The sequence below is a fragment of the Mytilus trossulus genome, chromosome 10, assembly GCF_036588685.1.
Source record: "Mytilus trossulus isolate FHL-02 chromosome 10, PNRI_Mtr1.1.1.hap1, whole genome shotgun sequence".
Classification (NCBI taxonomy): Eukaryota; Metazoa; Mollusca; class Bivalvia; order Mytilida; family Mytilidae; genus Mytilus; species Mytilus trossulus.
The window spans coordinates 64,063,289-64,079,379 of NC_086382.1; the positions used below are offsets into that span (position 1 = coordinate 64,063,289).

The 16,091-nt window shown below is 31.9% G+C and overlaps 1 protein-coding gene and 1 long non-coding RNA gene across 2 annotated transcripts; both read right to left on the reverse strand.

Annotated features, from left to right (window-relative positions):
* Nucleotides 1–7,485: 7,485 nt before the first annotated feature.
* Nucleotides 7,486–10,127, reverse strand: LOC134686419 (uncharacterized). Its single transcript, XM_063546087.1, has 2 exons — nucleotides 9,896–10,127; nucleotides 7,486–7,748 (listed from the first exon to the last, which is right to left on the reverse strand). Exons 1-2 carry the CDS (start codon nucleotides 10,125–10,127, stop codon nucleotides 7,486–7,488), a joined length of 495 nt encoding a protein of 164 aa, XP_063402157.1.
* A 46-nt stretch (nucleotides 10,128–10,173) lies between these two features.
* Nucleotides 10,174–13,626, reverse strand: LOC134687633 (uncharacterized). The gene is made up of 3 exons (XR_010101784.1): nucleotides 13,551–13,626; nucleotides 11,725–11,778; nucleotides 10,174–10,279 (listed from the first exon to the last, which is right to left on the reverse strand). It is a non-coding gene; the product is annotated as an uncharacterized LOC134687633 (long non-coding RNA).
* Nucleotides 13,627–16,091: the final 2,465 nt, after the last annotated feature.

Here is a 16,091-nt window from a genome sequence, read left to right on the forward strand (position 1 = left end):
ACATTCCCCATTTCCATTCTCAATTTTAATTTTTTACAGAGTTTGTCTTTAGTGCCGTGTGGAGGCAGTAGAGTGCCTCCCCGAGCTTCAGGTTTATGCTCTTATAATATACTAAATTATGGAGTGTGTGTCCGTGCGAGAACTGCTCTAGTTCATTACTTTAGGAATATTTATCATGTTAGGGGCCAGCTGAAGGACGCCTCCGGGTGCTGGAATTTCTCGCTACATTGAAGACCTGTTGGTGACCTTCTGCTGTTGTTTTTTTACTTGGTCGGGTTGTTGTCTCTTTGACACATTCCCCATATCCATTCTCAATTTTATTTTTTACAGAGTTTGTCTTTAGTGCCGTGTGGAGGCAGTAGAGGGCCTCCCCGTGCTTCAGGTTTATGCTCTTATAATATACTAGGTTATGGAGTGTGTGTCCGAGCGAGAACTGCTCTAGTTCATTACTTTAGGAATATTTATCATTTTAGGGGCCAGCTGAAGGACGCCTCCGGGTGCGGGAATTTCTCGCTACATTGAAGACCTGTTGGTGACCTTCTGCTGTTGTTTTTTTATTTGGTCGGGTTGTTGTCTCTTTGACACATTCCCCATTTCCATTCTCAATTTTAGTTTTATTGGCTTTAAAAAAAAAACTGATATTCCCTGAGGTCAACGGACAAAGTGAATGTCACTATGTTATTGCTCTATAATATGTAATTATGTTATAAATCTGTTATAAATTAAAAAAATACGTGGAACAACAAACGTTAAAATTATTTAATCACGTAGTGGAGTGACTCTTTTGTGGATTCTTATAAATTCTATATTTGGACTGTTTTTAATCTCGGTCTATTTCTGAAATTATGCTTACATACTTTTGATTTTTAAACCCTGTTTGCTAACATTGTCCATGTGAAATTTTAAAATTGTTTGTATAAACATTAAACGACAAAAATATGTGATGTATACATTTTCTGACGTCAGACACGCGAAATTCTTTCTTTTAAAATTGTAACACGATGATGACTGCTGTACCCATATTTTGACTTTTATCTATCATGTGTGTTTAGTTCACGCATCATTGTAAATATAACGGAATTTGATAAGACTGTCGTACAAAGTGAGAGCTTTAGCGCTATAAACCCAGGTTTAATCCCCCATTTTCTACATTTTAAATGTACCAAGTCAGAAATTTTCCTCTGAGTTCAGTTTTTTTGAGATTTTACTTTTCACAAGGTTTTTCAAAATTCAGTTTAACCACATATTTACTGAAACAAAAGACAGTAATTGTTTTATTCCATATTCCGAGAGAAATGTATGTAATGGAAATTACTTACTAAAACCAATTGTAGATCAAACGTTTACCAAACTTATCCACGTTAAAGAACGCGACGTTTTTGGCGGTGAATATACTTTTTCTGCAGGTGAATATGCGTATTTCTTCAAAATCCAATTTATATAGAAAAACCAAATTTTATCAATATAGAATAATCCTATTAATTTTTATAATTAAGTTTAAAAAACAGTAACTGGAATTTTGTTTGAATGCAATTACCTTTTCACAGAAAAAATTGGTTAATAAAGTAAGTTCGCTCTCTTTTAATTATCAGAATAAAGTTAAACAAAAAGGACAGACCCAACAGTATGATTAACGTTGTGTGTTAGGACACCTGTGTTATATCCGTATCCAACACAGTGGAAGATCCAATTTCCTCATTTTTGATTGAAATTCCTACAGGAACATATAAAAGACCATGAGTATTCAGTATTGTCTCCTAATCAAATATCGTGGGAAATAAATGTACAGATTTTAAGTGAGTTGTTAATACCAATTCCTCCATGAAGAAGTTCATTTAAGTTGATTTTACCCACAAACATAATGTTGTTTAGTACTTAGCAAAACTTTTGGTTCTTAACGATCGACGTAGCGAGTGTAGCAGTATATATAGTCACAAACCACTTCAGTGGTTCCACTCCTCGTTGTATCAACGACCTGTCAAAAAAGGAACTTTACATAAAAACTACATGAATGTTATGCGGAACCATCAATATCATGTAGAAATAATTCTATTTATCATATACTTAGCATTGATATGGTAGCTTTTGTATATGTGTAATGAGCGGAAGTACACAAGCCATAATTTCCAATCCGGGCTTATAATCCATATCAGGTGCATCTCGTGCACAAAACCTATAATAGTGCATCTCGTGCAAGTTACTTCCGGTGTTTCCGGTATAGGTTGTTTACTTTTTCAATGTGACGACAGATATTTTTTTTTACGAAGTCAAATTTTACGGGAACTTTTGTTGGGATAGTTAAGTACTCGCTAACAAATGTCATTGACAAATACGAATCAGTACTGCACAAACATGGAGTAATAATGATCATAAAACTCTTCTAAATTTTCAAATTTTTCAAAATGCCTCTAAAGGAAATGTTACCATAAATATATATATGAAGATATTGATGCTGTTGTTGGACAAATATAGTATATTTGATTCATAATTTAACTTCTTTATAAAGTTTTTGACTGTTTTAGTTATTGCATTTGTTTATTTGCCTTACATAAAACTATTGTCGGAAGTATATGATAAAGCGATTAATACATGGCCTTTTACATATCAGCCTGTGTTTCATCCCGAGACCCATATCAGAACCTCGACTCCGTCTCGGGCTGATATGGGGGTCTCGGGATGATACCCAGGCGGATATGGAAAAGGCCATGTATTAATATCTATGTAATTAGATATAGGAAGATGTGGTGTGAGTGCCAATGAGACAACTCTCCATCCAAATAACAATTTAAAAATTAAACCATTATAGGTTAAAGTACGGCCTTCAACACGGAGCCTTGGCTCACACCGAACAACAAACTATAAAGGGCCCCAAAATTACTAGTGTAAAACCATTCAAATGTTTGTATAAATCTATGTAACATTCATTGGTTAAATAACTGACCTTTATTCATATTAGACACATTTTCTTAAGTTGGTGCATTTATTTATCAATTGCATTATCAATCCAAGGCCTATAGCCAGTTATTTCATGTAAGTCACAAGTTTTCAATATTGTTCAACTCATGTTGTAACTGTTGCCACAGTAAGGGAATTGTAATTAGATGAAAGTCGTGATGCGCTTAATTCCTCATACTGGTTGGTGACATTTTGTTCCCTACCATTGGTTGTTCGTGGTTTATTGTTTCTGAAATTAAATTGATGCATATCATTTTATAATAAATGATTTATTCGTACCATAGCGTTCACCTAATTATACATTTTAAATACAACAGCTTTTGGAAAAGCCATTAGTCTAAGGAGAAGATTGATAGGCGTGAGTACCATATGAAAAAAAAATGTTTTTCTTTCTTGAACAACAAATGGAAAGGTGTATGGATTCTGTACATACAGATGAATTTTGGTTATATGATGCAGTTGCATAAAAGGACTAGACGAAAGTATAAAAGTTTTGAAATTAGATAATGTAATATAATTCGGAATTATAAATGATACGACATAATCGGAAAATAACTCATTGCCTACTTACAAGACAATGACTTAATTTAGATTGTTTTCAAATTGGAATGGTACGAGTAACGACATAACCTTCGGTTTTATATGTTTCATATGTATGATGTCATAGTGATTATTAACCAGAACTATTTAATATGTAGTTTCTTAAATATATATAAAAAGAAGGACATGTAGTATACTGGACAATGAGACTATTGACCACAAAAGCACAGAAGAGCGGATTTGTACAAACTTCGATATGTGAATTATTTGTGTATGTTTTGTATGGTTTTTTTTTTAAATTATAACAGAATAACATTTCTGTAGTTGAAGAGTATCCGCAATCAAATGGAAATGTGTCGGTGGCTAATATAGTTTTACTGATTCCAAATACAGTACTGATATTCCTCAAATCTCTGTTATATTATTTACTGACCTTTTACATGCAAACTTTTCAAAAACAAATATGTCTTACAATTTCAAGGTTGGGAAACACATAATAGCTTTAGCGGTAAGGTAAGATTTGTGTATACCTTCGGTAAAGAAAGAACGTTGTTATGGCAAAGAGTGCCGTAAAGCACCAACCAACAACAGCAACAATAATAACTGGTACACCGACAGGGCTTTTTTCTACAAATAACAATGTTAAATAAACTGAAATCATAGTTTGCTGAAAATTTAAATGTCATTCAAGTTATATATCATAAAACTTATGCATAAGAATCTTTTTGAAAGCTACGTTTGTTAGTAAACAGAAAAACAAAAAACAAAAAGATCTGAATTAAATTTGTAGAAAAGAAAGAAATATTTAATGCGACACCAGGTTGGAATTTATTTTTGCTTTTTAGAAATTCGTTCATTTCTCTGGTATACCTTTGTTAATTTTCTGCTCTCTCTCATCAGTCGATTGAGTGTTAGAACTTGTCACGTGGGAATCGCCGATCAGTATCGTTCCAGTTCCCATTTTTGTTGAAAAGGTGTTCTGTGTAGTTATTACCGGGCTTATTTGGGTTGTTGGTTCTGACGGGTAGCATTTTAGTTTCAATTCTGTAATTATTAATATAATTTAGAGTTCCGTGAACTATAAATGATTTACTTACATTTTCTTCTAAAATGGAAAGGCACTGTTTGGTTTTTCCGCTATTAATTAAAATTGATTCAAATCTGACGGGTAAACGAAATAAATGTTAAGGTGTTTGTTATATCTGTACTGTGGTTGCCACCTACAGATACATATGAAACCCAAAACCCCGCCATATTCTGTGTGTATGTTCCTGTGCAAAGTCAGGAAAAACAAATGAAAAACATAAACAAACGACAACCACAGAATAACAGGTCTTTGACACATTCCCCATTTCCATTCATAATTTGATGAATGTTCGTCTGATTGTCGTATAGTTTAGATCATTTAACTTTATTGAACGCCGATGAGTCTTATGTAGATGAAACGCACGTTTGGTGTATCAAATTATACGAATGGTACCTTTGATAACTTATACTACCTTTCAAATGCAAATGTATGCATGGAAGGGATTATTAATTCTATAATGACAAAACTCATACTGGTCATTGTCACTCTACTGTCCGAAATATATGTCGGAAAATAAAGAGACTATTTACGATCGGTAAAACAGCTATTGAAATTTGAAATAAAAATAATATTAATTTTTGAAAGATTCTCACTGCCCAATTCAACAAAGGATGCATATATTGATTCAAACTTTTTCAAATGACTATGTATTCAATAAACTAATTAATTAATTCATCAATACAATGTTTTACCCCTATTGCTATATGTTCATAGTTGTAAGACATACTATTGGAAAGCAAAAAGATTAAATAAAAACAAATAAACATGTACCAAATAATCAAAATTTACTAGCATTACTTAATCATAATATCAGTACTGAAATCAGAAATAATAAACACATTGTTAAATAAACAGACACAATAAAATAAGAAAGTCAAAATATTGGTACATCAGTCATCATCGTATAACAATTTTAAAAGAAACAACTAGAAGCTACAATCCTTATTTTGTTTTAACACAATTGATCTTTGTTGTATTATTGCTGTTTAATGAGATACTTAGTTTACAGCATTGACTATATGTCCTTGTGTTTAAGTCATTATGTATTCAGGGAAAACATCTTATAAAACATGTATAAGTTTTAGTATAATTCAATTAAGTATTTTTTTTATTCGAGCGTCACTGGCGAGTCTTGTGTAGAGGAAACGCGCGTCTGGCGTTTGAAATTATAAACCTCGTACTTTTGATTATTATAAATATTAAACAATATATAAATAAATAAAATTTGAACTGGTTAATAAAAGTTTACCAATCGGGAAAATAACGTATCTACATTTAACTTCTACGGTTATAATGTGGCTTTGTTTACTTTTCATATGGCACGATAGTATTTTCTGAAAAAAATCTTTTTAGAATTTTCACTACTTACTAGCACTATCCAAAAACCTACTTGCACAATAAACTGAAGTACTTACATAATATTATTCAAAAATTAATTATAATATGTTGTGGTTTTTTTTCAAATGTCTTTCATCAATCAATGAGTAGAATAGGTACTTGAACCATGTTAGCCAGAGGTAAACAGTCTAAAAACGGTTATCAAGATACCTATGGGCCAGGATATACAACTATGCAATGTTTTTGTTATTTCTGATTTCAGTACTGATATTATGGTTAAGGAATGCTAGTAAATTTTGATTATTTGCTACATGTATATTTGTTTTTATTTAGCTTTTTTGCTTTCAAATAGTATGTCTAACAACGATATATATATATCTAAAAATGAGGGTACTTTTCCTAAAAATGAGGGTACTTTTTATATGGTTTTCCAAATATCGTTTCGATCCCTAACATCACTGAAGAGACATTTATTGTCGAAATCCGGATCTGGTGTACTAACAAAACTATTGACATCGTATGTTTGTGGCATAACATCGTGGCCACAAGTTAAAAAAAAATCTGTTTAGTATTAAATTTATATTAAGATCCATTTTGTATCATCTTGTGATCAATTTTATTTAGCAATCACCAATGGCAATCAGCAGGGTTAAAGAACATCAGTTGTTCGACCTGTTAGTCAAATGCGACTTAGACTTTTTTGGTCTTTTGGAAAATGTTGTTTGTTTTGTTTTTAGACCCTTCTACAACGAAATTTGTTTTACATGCAGACGTATAAAAATTGCGGTTTTTATCCAACGCAATCATAGGTTTGAACGTAGTTTTCAATTAAGACTCGTTTATATTTTTTCGTTTGGGCTTGTATCTTATATTCGCTCCGAATTATATGATCCGTTCATCCTATATTGACTCTAAAAATTCAGTGTCTATTTAAAAATAAAATAGGTTTAAAAAATATTTGTCTCATATTTTCACTTTTCAATTCAATACCTAAATTGTGTACAATATAAAAAAGAAGATGTGGTATGATTGCCAATGAGACAATTATTCACAAAAGACAAAAATGACACAGACATTAACAACTATAGGTCACCGTACGGCCTTCAACAAGGAACAAAGCCCATACCGCATAGTCAGCTATGAAAGGCCCCGATAAGACAATGTAAACCAATTCAAACGAGAAAACTAACGGCCTTATTCATGTAAAAAATGAACGAAAAACAAATATGTAACACATAAACAAACGACAACCATTGAATATACAGGCTCCTGACTTTAGACAGGCACATACATAAATAATGTGGCGGGGTTAAACATGTTAGCGGCGGGATCACAACCCTCCCTCTAAACTAGGACAGTGCTATAACAGTACAACATAAGAACGAACTATAAATCTGTTGAAAAAGGCTTAACTCAATAGATGGACAAAAATACAAGTGGACGTGGCCGGGTACTTATACATCCCGACACAAAAAGACACAATAAACAGATCTGAGAGTACTCGCAGTTATCTGACAGCTAGTTCAAAGCCACTAAAAACTAATAAATAAATCATGCATCTAAGACTAAAATGTCCACTTGCTTTGAGTGTCAACACAATCCTTCCGTGAGTAAATTGAATCAGCTTTTTGCTGTACTGTTGTGATTTTGTTGTACACGAAACAATATTTAGAATCATAATGAACAGCTTTGCAAGCCTCTGTTTGCAGGCAGTATATTTTACATGCATCAAATGATGAGTGTTGTGTACCAGTTGTTTCTATCCAATCACTATCTGCACCAACTGTATCTATCTGGTCGTTCATATTACAGTTGTAAATTGCTTCACCTACAACATATCTCAATATTTTATTTTAATAAAAATTAAACTTTTAATACTGAAACCCTCGTTCATTCAAAAGTTTATTATTAAGAAAGTCTTTATTGATCAGCAAAACAATATTGTCACTTTTACAACAAATTATATGCACATTTTGATCTAACATTAATCTAACATTAACATATTCTCTAGTAAACTGTAGAAATCTTCCAGAAATGTTTCTTATTGATATACTTTAACACTCAACAGCTTTCGGTTGTACATCCCATGACATCGGTTTCCTACCATTGTAAAACGGATAGCTGTCACCCATAACGAAATACAAACATTACTACTGGTATATTACTGGTAATTTTTTTAGCCAGGGATTTCGTTAACACAAATTACTTAAAACCTTACTAAATTCTTCCATAGATATAAATATTAGTTTTGAAGTTTGATTGTACCTGCAGAAAAACATATTTCAACAGTATAGCACATCCTCATTTTTAAAGAAAATGTTTTTTACAGTACCCAAAAATTCAGATACGATCCTGGTGAACTTATCTGAAAGGTTACCAATTCAACACTGTAATTAGATCATCGAATTTTGTTTTTATTGGTATCAATATTGATTCAGTAAATCAAAAGCAAACCAAATATAATTGTTATATATATATTAACATTCGTGGATTTACAATTTGTCATTACCTGTATCTTTGCATTGCACAAAGTCATGTTTTTCTCCATTAGATGCTGGCTGTGTACTGATTCATAATTTAATTTTAGATGCATGATTTTTCTTATTAGTTGTTAGTGGGGAAGAACTTACTGTCAGCAACTGCAAATACTCTCAGTTGAGTGATTAGTGTCTTTTTGTTGATGGGTTATAAAAGTACCCGTAATAGGTCAACTCTGTGTTTTTTGTTAGATGTATTTCAATTTATCCATATGACGAGTGTAGACTTTTTCAACTGTTTTTTATAGTTCGTTCTTATGTTGTACTGTTTCACCACTGTTCCAGGTTAGGGGAGAGTTGGGATCCCACTATTATGTTCTATCCCGCCACATGATGTATGTTTTTGTCTGTCCCAATTCAGGAACCTGTAATTCAGTGGTTGTCGTTTGTTGAAGTTAAATCATATATTTACATAAATAAGGCCGTTAGTTATCTCCTATGAATTTCGGGACTTTTTATAGCTGTCTATGCGGTATGCTGTATGGGCTTTGCTCATTGTTGAAGGTCGTTTGGTGACCTTTTATTGTTAATTTCTGTGGCATTTTGGCCTCTTGTAGAGAGTTGTCCTAATTGCAATCATACCAAATCTTCATTTTATATAACTGGTTTTTTTTGCTACCCAAGATCTCCTCCTCTGATCCACGATGTTAAAGTTGGTTTGCATGGAATGTCACTAGTCAGTTTTGGGGTCCCTTATAGCTTGCCGTTCGGTTGAGCCAAGACTCCGTAATAGAGGGCGCCTATAATGGTTTACTTTTGAATATTATGACTTGGATGGAGAGTTGTCTCATTGGCACTCATACCACATTTTCTTCTATCTGTTGGCATTTACAACCTGATTATAACAAATAAGATATTCAAGACGGAAAATTTATTTGCTACCACAAACAAGATAATAAAATATCTTTCTAGTCTATGGATATCACGTCAACAAAATAACGCTATTAGTAAACCATTTTTCTATCTTGTAAAGGTTTAGCCATTACTCATTGTGTCAATGATCAATGAAGCCTTATTAATTTTGCCAGAAACAGGTGCAATATAAAGGCCTAATTGAAGCGATTTTCCTTGATTTCAGTGATTTTTCAAAACAATCAGAGAGATTAAAAAAAAACAATAAACAAACAAACATTAAACGAATAGATATCTTCAAATAAATTTGGCTTGATTGTTGTACTGGTATAGTTTTCATTTTTTTTCGGTCGTTCGCAAGTATCATTTTCTATTTTAATGAAACAATAAGCATGTAGTTTTTTATTAGTAAGCTTTATTTGTCTTCTTCAATATTGTCCATATCAATAAATCATTTCGACATTTCTAATAAAAACAAATTCAATTGCATTTTTCAAATTAAATGTATTGATTTGGTCGATCATAACTTAACGAGTTCTGTTAATGTTGTACTATTATATTAATTTATGTATAAACAATAACTTACTTCTAAATATTTGCATACAATATCCCCTATTGAAGCTGCCATTTATAATCCTTGATTTTAGTTGCAATTCACCTCCTCCTAGCGCAATAGATCTCATACTAGTGCCACTGCTACATGCAATCGACTGAAGAGATCTAGCTGTGTCAAATGTATCTATATATATAACATCGACTGCAAGTCCACAGTTCTGTTGTTCTGGGCCCGCTTTGTTTAGTTCTTCGTATTTAGACATATATATCGTATAATTAGTCGCATTATTTTGTAGACTAACATGACATATACAGTTGTTTTGTTGTTTAGTTATACGTACTACTACACTATCAACTGGTTTATTTCCATCAACGCTGTCTTCTACTGCAGAATCGTCTGTACACATATCTACCACTAAAACGAAATACATCTTTTAAAAAGATAATCTCTGTTTCTAATGAATTCAAATAAACTATATAATAACTTTCTAAGCAGACACAAATTAAATTGTAAAATTGTATCATTACTGAAATATTGCTATTTGGTACTTATATATTGAATTATTTTAGAAACTAATAATTTAACTACTACAGGTAAAGTTAAACATAGACAATGTCTATTTGTATCATATAGGTATCATTTCCATTTGATACTACACACAATTGTATGACGTTTACACTAGAAAAATTGGTACATTCGATATATCCGTCAAAATTTATCAATTATCACTTTCAATTTCGAGTTTTCTTGCATTTGTAACAATTGTGTTATCACTCAATTTATTCCTTTACTAGTGTATGTTTCAGCTATTTAACACCGTTTGTTATAGATCCTCTGTGAGCTTATGTTAAAATATTTCTGTCTTGGTCGTCAATGTTCTTCAACTTCGTACTTTTTTGGCCTTTTTAAATTATTGGATTCGACCGTCACTAATGAGTCTTTTATAGACGAAACGCGCGTCTGACGTAAATACAATATTTAATCCTTGTATCTATGATTAGTTTACTTGTCGTTTTCATACTTTCCTCTAAGATTATGTTATTGTATTGTACCAGATTCCTATTTCGACAATTGAATTTCTAACAGTTATGCTCGTGACCAAACTATTTATAAGTCCAAAACGTTAAGGAACTTATTATTGAAACAGTTTTCTAATGTATATTTTGTATAAGACATTATCATTAACCTTTAAAAATTTAAGTTTAGCTACATTAAAACTTGTCACAAGGTATACTGAGTATGTGCTATGTATAATTCTAACATTTTACATTTTTGTATGTTATTCAACGCTGAGGATTTACTGTTCTATCAAATGACGATAACAATTTATCAATGATAACTATTTACACCACTGGGTCGATGCCACAGCTGATGGACGTTTCGTTCCCGAGGATATCAGCAACCCAGTAGTCAACATTTCGGTGTTGACATGAATATCATTATGTGTTCATTTATACAAATTTTCTGTAAACAAAACTTTGAATTTTTCGAAAACTAAGGATTTTCTTATACCAGGCATATATTACCTTAGCCGTATTTGGCACAACATTTTGGAAATTTTGAACCCTCAATGCTCTTGAACTTTGAACTTGTTTGGCTTTATAAATACTTTGATAAGAGAGTCACTGATGAGTATTATGTAGATGAAACGTGCGTCTGGCGTACTAAATTATAATCCTGGTACCTTTGATAACTATTTCAATCGTCCGTAGCTGTTTTTCTCAATTAATATAAAATGTCGTTATGAATCTAAAAGAGGATGTCACACATATTATCAGATAACACTTTTTTCTCTTTTATTTATTTACTTGATATTTTTTAATATCTGATATAAATACAGTACAGTTAATATTACATACCAATATCGTTAATATTACTTGGACAAGGATCTTCAGGTACTGCTGCATGTATAACTACAATTTATAAACAATATTTAAGATGCGCAAATACTATTTTTTCAAACAAGAGGGCGACATTCATATTAAGGTCATATCATCAGTCTTCTGTATAGATTTTTGTAAACGTGTATACAAAGTAAAATCACAAATATACTGAACTCAGAGAAAATTCAAAACGGATAGTCCTTAATCAAATGCATGGCAAAATTATTTTTTAAACAGATCATACGAATAGAAAAAAAACTGTCCTATTCCAGACTTAGTACGAGCATTTTCTTGAATATAAAATTGTTGATTAAACCTAGTTTTATAGCTAGCCAATCCTCTCAATTTAATGACAGTTGCATACAATTACACTATATTGAGAACAATGTGCAGTCAACATTGTGTTATTCTCTTAATCACCATTACAACAAACTTTGGCACAGTATCACAATGACGAAATGTGTGAATAAAGAGCCACGTCAACTGTATCGAAAAACACAAAAAGGCATATATACAAAGCATATTAGCAAAAATAAAATTTCACAATTCACAAATTAACAAAATAACGGGATGTATAAGTACAGAGCCAAGTAATATGTAAAAAATGTATGCTTCGTGTTAATTTTTCAATCAATTATAATATCCGATTGTTTGATCTTAGCTTGTTTGTGGACCTTTTACATTTATGATTAACCTATACTGTAGAACGCAAGTTAAATGGTTTAACAGAAATACTGAATTGATTTCAAAGGTGAATACAACCCTCCTTTTAATTCAATCTCGATCAGTAGACACACAAATTGTTGACAGTGACAAAAGTATTATTTTCATTAGATGGTATGCACTACAGCTCAATAGTTTTCTGTATTGAACATTATATGGTCGATTTTCTAAAACCATGAAATTGCTGTGGTTTTAGACCGAAGAATATATTAATAATGATTTCGATAGTGTATACTATAACAAAAGGTTCATTTCATATCACGTCAGTTCCAAAACACTTACTACTTTACTAGTATATATTAAACAATCTTTGGTGTACAATTCTAGTCATATGTCTCCTCATTTTCTTTGTTGATCGCTCCTGTTGGATTTTTATCCAGAAACGCTATTTGGAGGCACTAAGTCTAGTAAGAATTTTTTTTTTTACTAACGGTTTTCAATTTCATGCAATCAGTGTTAGGGATATAACGTGTTACAAATCTTCAAATAGGCAAACTTTGAAAATATACTTACATGAAAAATAAGGATAGATTTGGTCAGACGTTCCTATGTATAGTCGAGCGTTCGGTTTTGTCAGTTTTTGTGTAATTCCCTTTTTTTTTCTTTCTCAGAGGTGCTTTAAAATTCTGATCTTAATTAATTTTTGTCAAATCATTGATGTTTGGAAGTAGGGCCATCTAACTTGTAATTTAAATATGAAGAGTATTTAACGAAAAAAAACTCCTAACTTTTTTTGCTGTTTAATAAATTCGTAAAAAATGATATACAGGATTATCCGGGCAATAAAAAGATAATTAGCTGAATGAAATTTTGGGTGTCCAATTACGAAATCAACTTTTTGTCATAGACGAATGTCATTTATTATCTAACAAGAAATCTTAATACATTTAGAATAGGTCTAAGTCAAGTTTTTAACAGTCTAAAATTATACTCATGTTCATATCTCCAGAGTTACATGATATAAGAAAGGCGTGAAAATTAAATAAAAAAGAAAATAAAAAAAAACACTTTAAAACATGGGGGAATTATTGAATTGACAATCGATATACAAATCATTTAGTACTTGATCATTATCTTACCTTTAAGAATAACAAGTGATAAAATCGTTATTGATGTCTTAAACTTCATTGTTATTATTTTTCTATTACACCATATGATTGAGGAAGTGATATCTTGTAAATGTAGATCAGTTTGTGAATATTTCACAGTCTAGTAATTTCCTGTCACTCATATTGCATTTGTGCATTTAAGTGTTTTAACAAAGATGAATAAGACGGTTAATAAATAATGTATAGTAAATCTGATAATTTTTATCCCTTTGTAAGAAAACATACCCTATTTCAAAAACAAAAGTAAATTATGAAGACGACTTTATTTTATCGTTAATATATCTTTTTCTACTTAAAATAATATATATAGAATAATAGGTGGAATATCTAGACGAGCCCGTTTGGCGAGCTGCATAAGCAAAACGGACCTTATGAGAAGTGCTACATCCACTCATATAAAAAAGAAGATGTGGTATGATTGCCAATGAGACAACTATCAACAAAAGACCAAAATGACACAAACATTAACAACTATAGGTCATCGTACGGCCTTCAACAATGAGCAAAGCCCATACCGCATAGTCAGCTTTAAAAGGTCCTGATAAGACAATGTAAAACAATCCAAACGAGAAACCTAACGGCCTTATTTATGTAAAAAAAATGAACGAAAAACAAATATGTAACACATAAACAAACGACAACCACTGAAATACGGGCTCCTGACTTGGGACAGGCACATACATAAATAATGTGGCGCGGTTAAACATGTAAGCGGGATCCCAACCCTCCCCTAACATGGGACAGTGGTATAACAGTACAACTATAAAAATCAGTTGAAAAAGGCTTAACTCATCAGATAGACAAAAAATACATGTGGACGTGGCCGGGTACTAATAATGTCAGTTTTATAAAAAGATGTTTAAACATTATGCTTTTAAAAGTTTTTTAATTCTATCAACGGTTGGCAATGCAAAAATGTGTGTTCTTACCGTTGTAAAATATGCTACTGAGCTGATATCATTGGATAAACAGTTTACCAGAAACTGAATCCATCCTTTGCTAAATAAATGTAAATAGAATGCATGTTTTGAACTTTTTTATTGATGAATATGTTTCCATATCCCAATAGAATTGAGATTAAGTATACTACATAAAAAGACGGTCTGTTTCATGTTTAAATCTTTTCCTTAATTATCCACAAGGTTGTGCGAATTTAGAGATTATGAAGATGAATAAGTACATTCAAAACTGCATTTATTAAGCTTAGTCGTCACTTTCACAAAGTTAGAATAATATGCCATAGTATTGTTTTCCTTTATTGACATAGTTGTTGACTTTTATAGTGATTAAGATAATAACACAATGTTGACTGCTGTACCGTATTTTTCTCGATATGTTTACCTTTTTACTTATGTTTTGCTCGCAAATTTTGGAATTCTATGAAACTGTCGAAGAAGTGGGTAGTATAGGTTTAATACACCATTTCATACATAAGGAAATGCCTGTACCAAAGGAGGAATAAAATAGTTGATTCTCATTCGTTTGACATATTTGAGCTTTTAATATTATCAAATGTGGTATTTAAGAATACTGAATTTCCAATAATAAATTAACCACCACATGCACACATACTTCCTTTCTCTTTCATGAATGTGACCTACCGAATAAGACTATGTGTATGTGTATGTGTCTGTCCCAAGTCCGGAGCCTGTAATTTAGTGGTAGTCGTTTGTTTGTGTGTTATATATTTGTTTTTCGTTCATTTTTTTTTTTACAAATAAGGCCGTTAGTTTTCTCGTTTGAATTGTTTAACATTGTCATATCGGGGCCTTTTATGGCTGACTATGCGTTGTGGGCTTTGCTCATTATTGAAGGCCGTACGGTATCCTATAATGTCTGTGTCATTTTGGTCTATTGTGGACAGTTGTCAATCATACCACATCTTCTTTGTTTATATTTGCCGGATTTTGTTATAGCAGAAGCAACACGACGGGTGCCACATGTGGAGCAGGATCATCTTACCCTTCCGGAGCACCTGAGATCACCCTTTGATTTTGGTGGAGTACGTGTTGCTTATTCTTTTTTCTATGTTGTGTCATGTGTTCTATTGTTTGTCTGTTTGTCTTCTTTCATTTTTTGGCAGGCGTCGTCAGTTTATTTTCGATATATGAGTTTGACTATCCCTCTGGTATATTTCGTCCGTCCTTTACCTTAAATAAAGATAGAGCGAAGCCGTTCATAGCTTTTATACAGTTCAAACTTGTTTATATCTATATTCATATGGTTTCGCGGTCTTTAATCTTAAGATACCTGAAACGATGTTGTATCTTATCTTTTAGGTAATGGGTACATAACCGATTTAATTATCAACTCAAATAATCTTTTGAAGATATGGATATCGGTTACATTATTCTTAAATGTTTTAAACATTACTCGGATCAATCTTTTATAAATAGTTGATTGGAACCAGTTTACAGAACTTGTGACAGGATTTGTTCATATAATTCTCTGATTTGAGCATACGTTTGAATGCTTATGAGTATAATACTGGACGTATTGACGAGAACGCAT

Bases quoted from the DNA above. Each gene is read 5' to 3' on its own strand.
- LOC134686419 (XM_063546087.1), bottom strand. From the start codon at position 10,127: ATGTCTAAATACGAAGAACTAAACAAAGCGGGCCCAGAACAACAGAAC. The intron at 7,749-9,895 runs GTAAGTTATTGT...GATATGTTGTAG, and splicing joins TTGTATGCAAATATTTAGAA to GTGAAGCAATTTACAACTGT.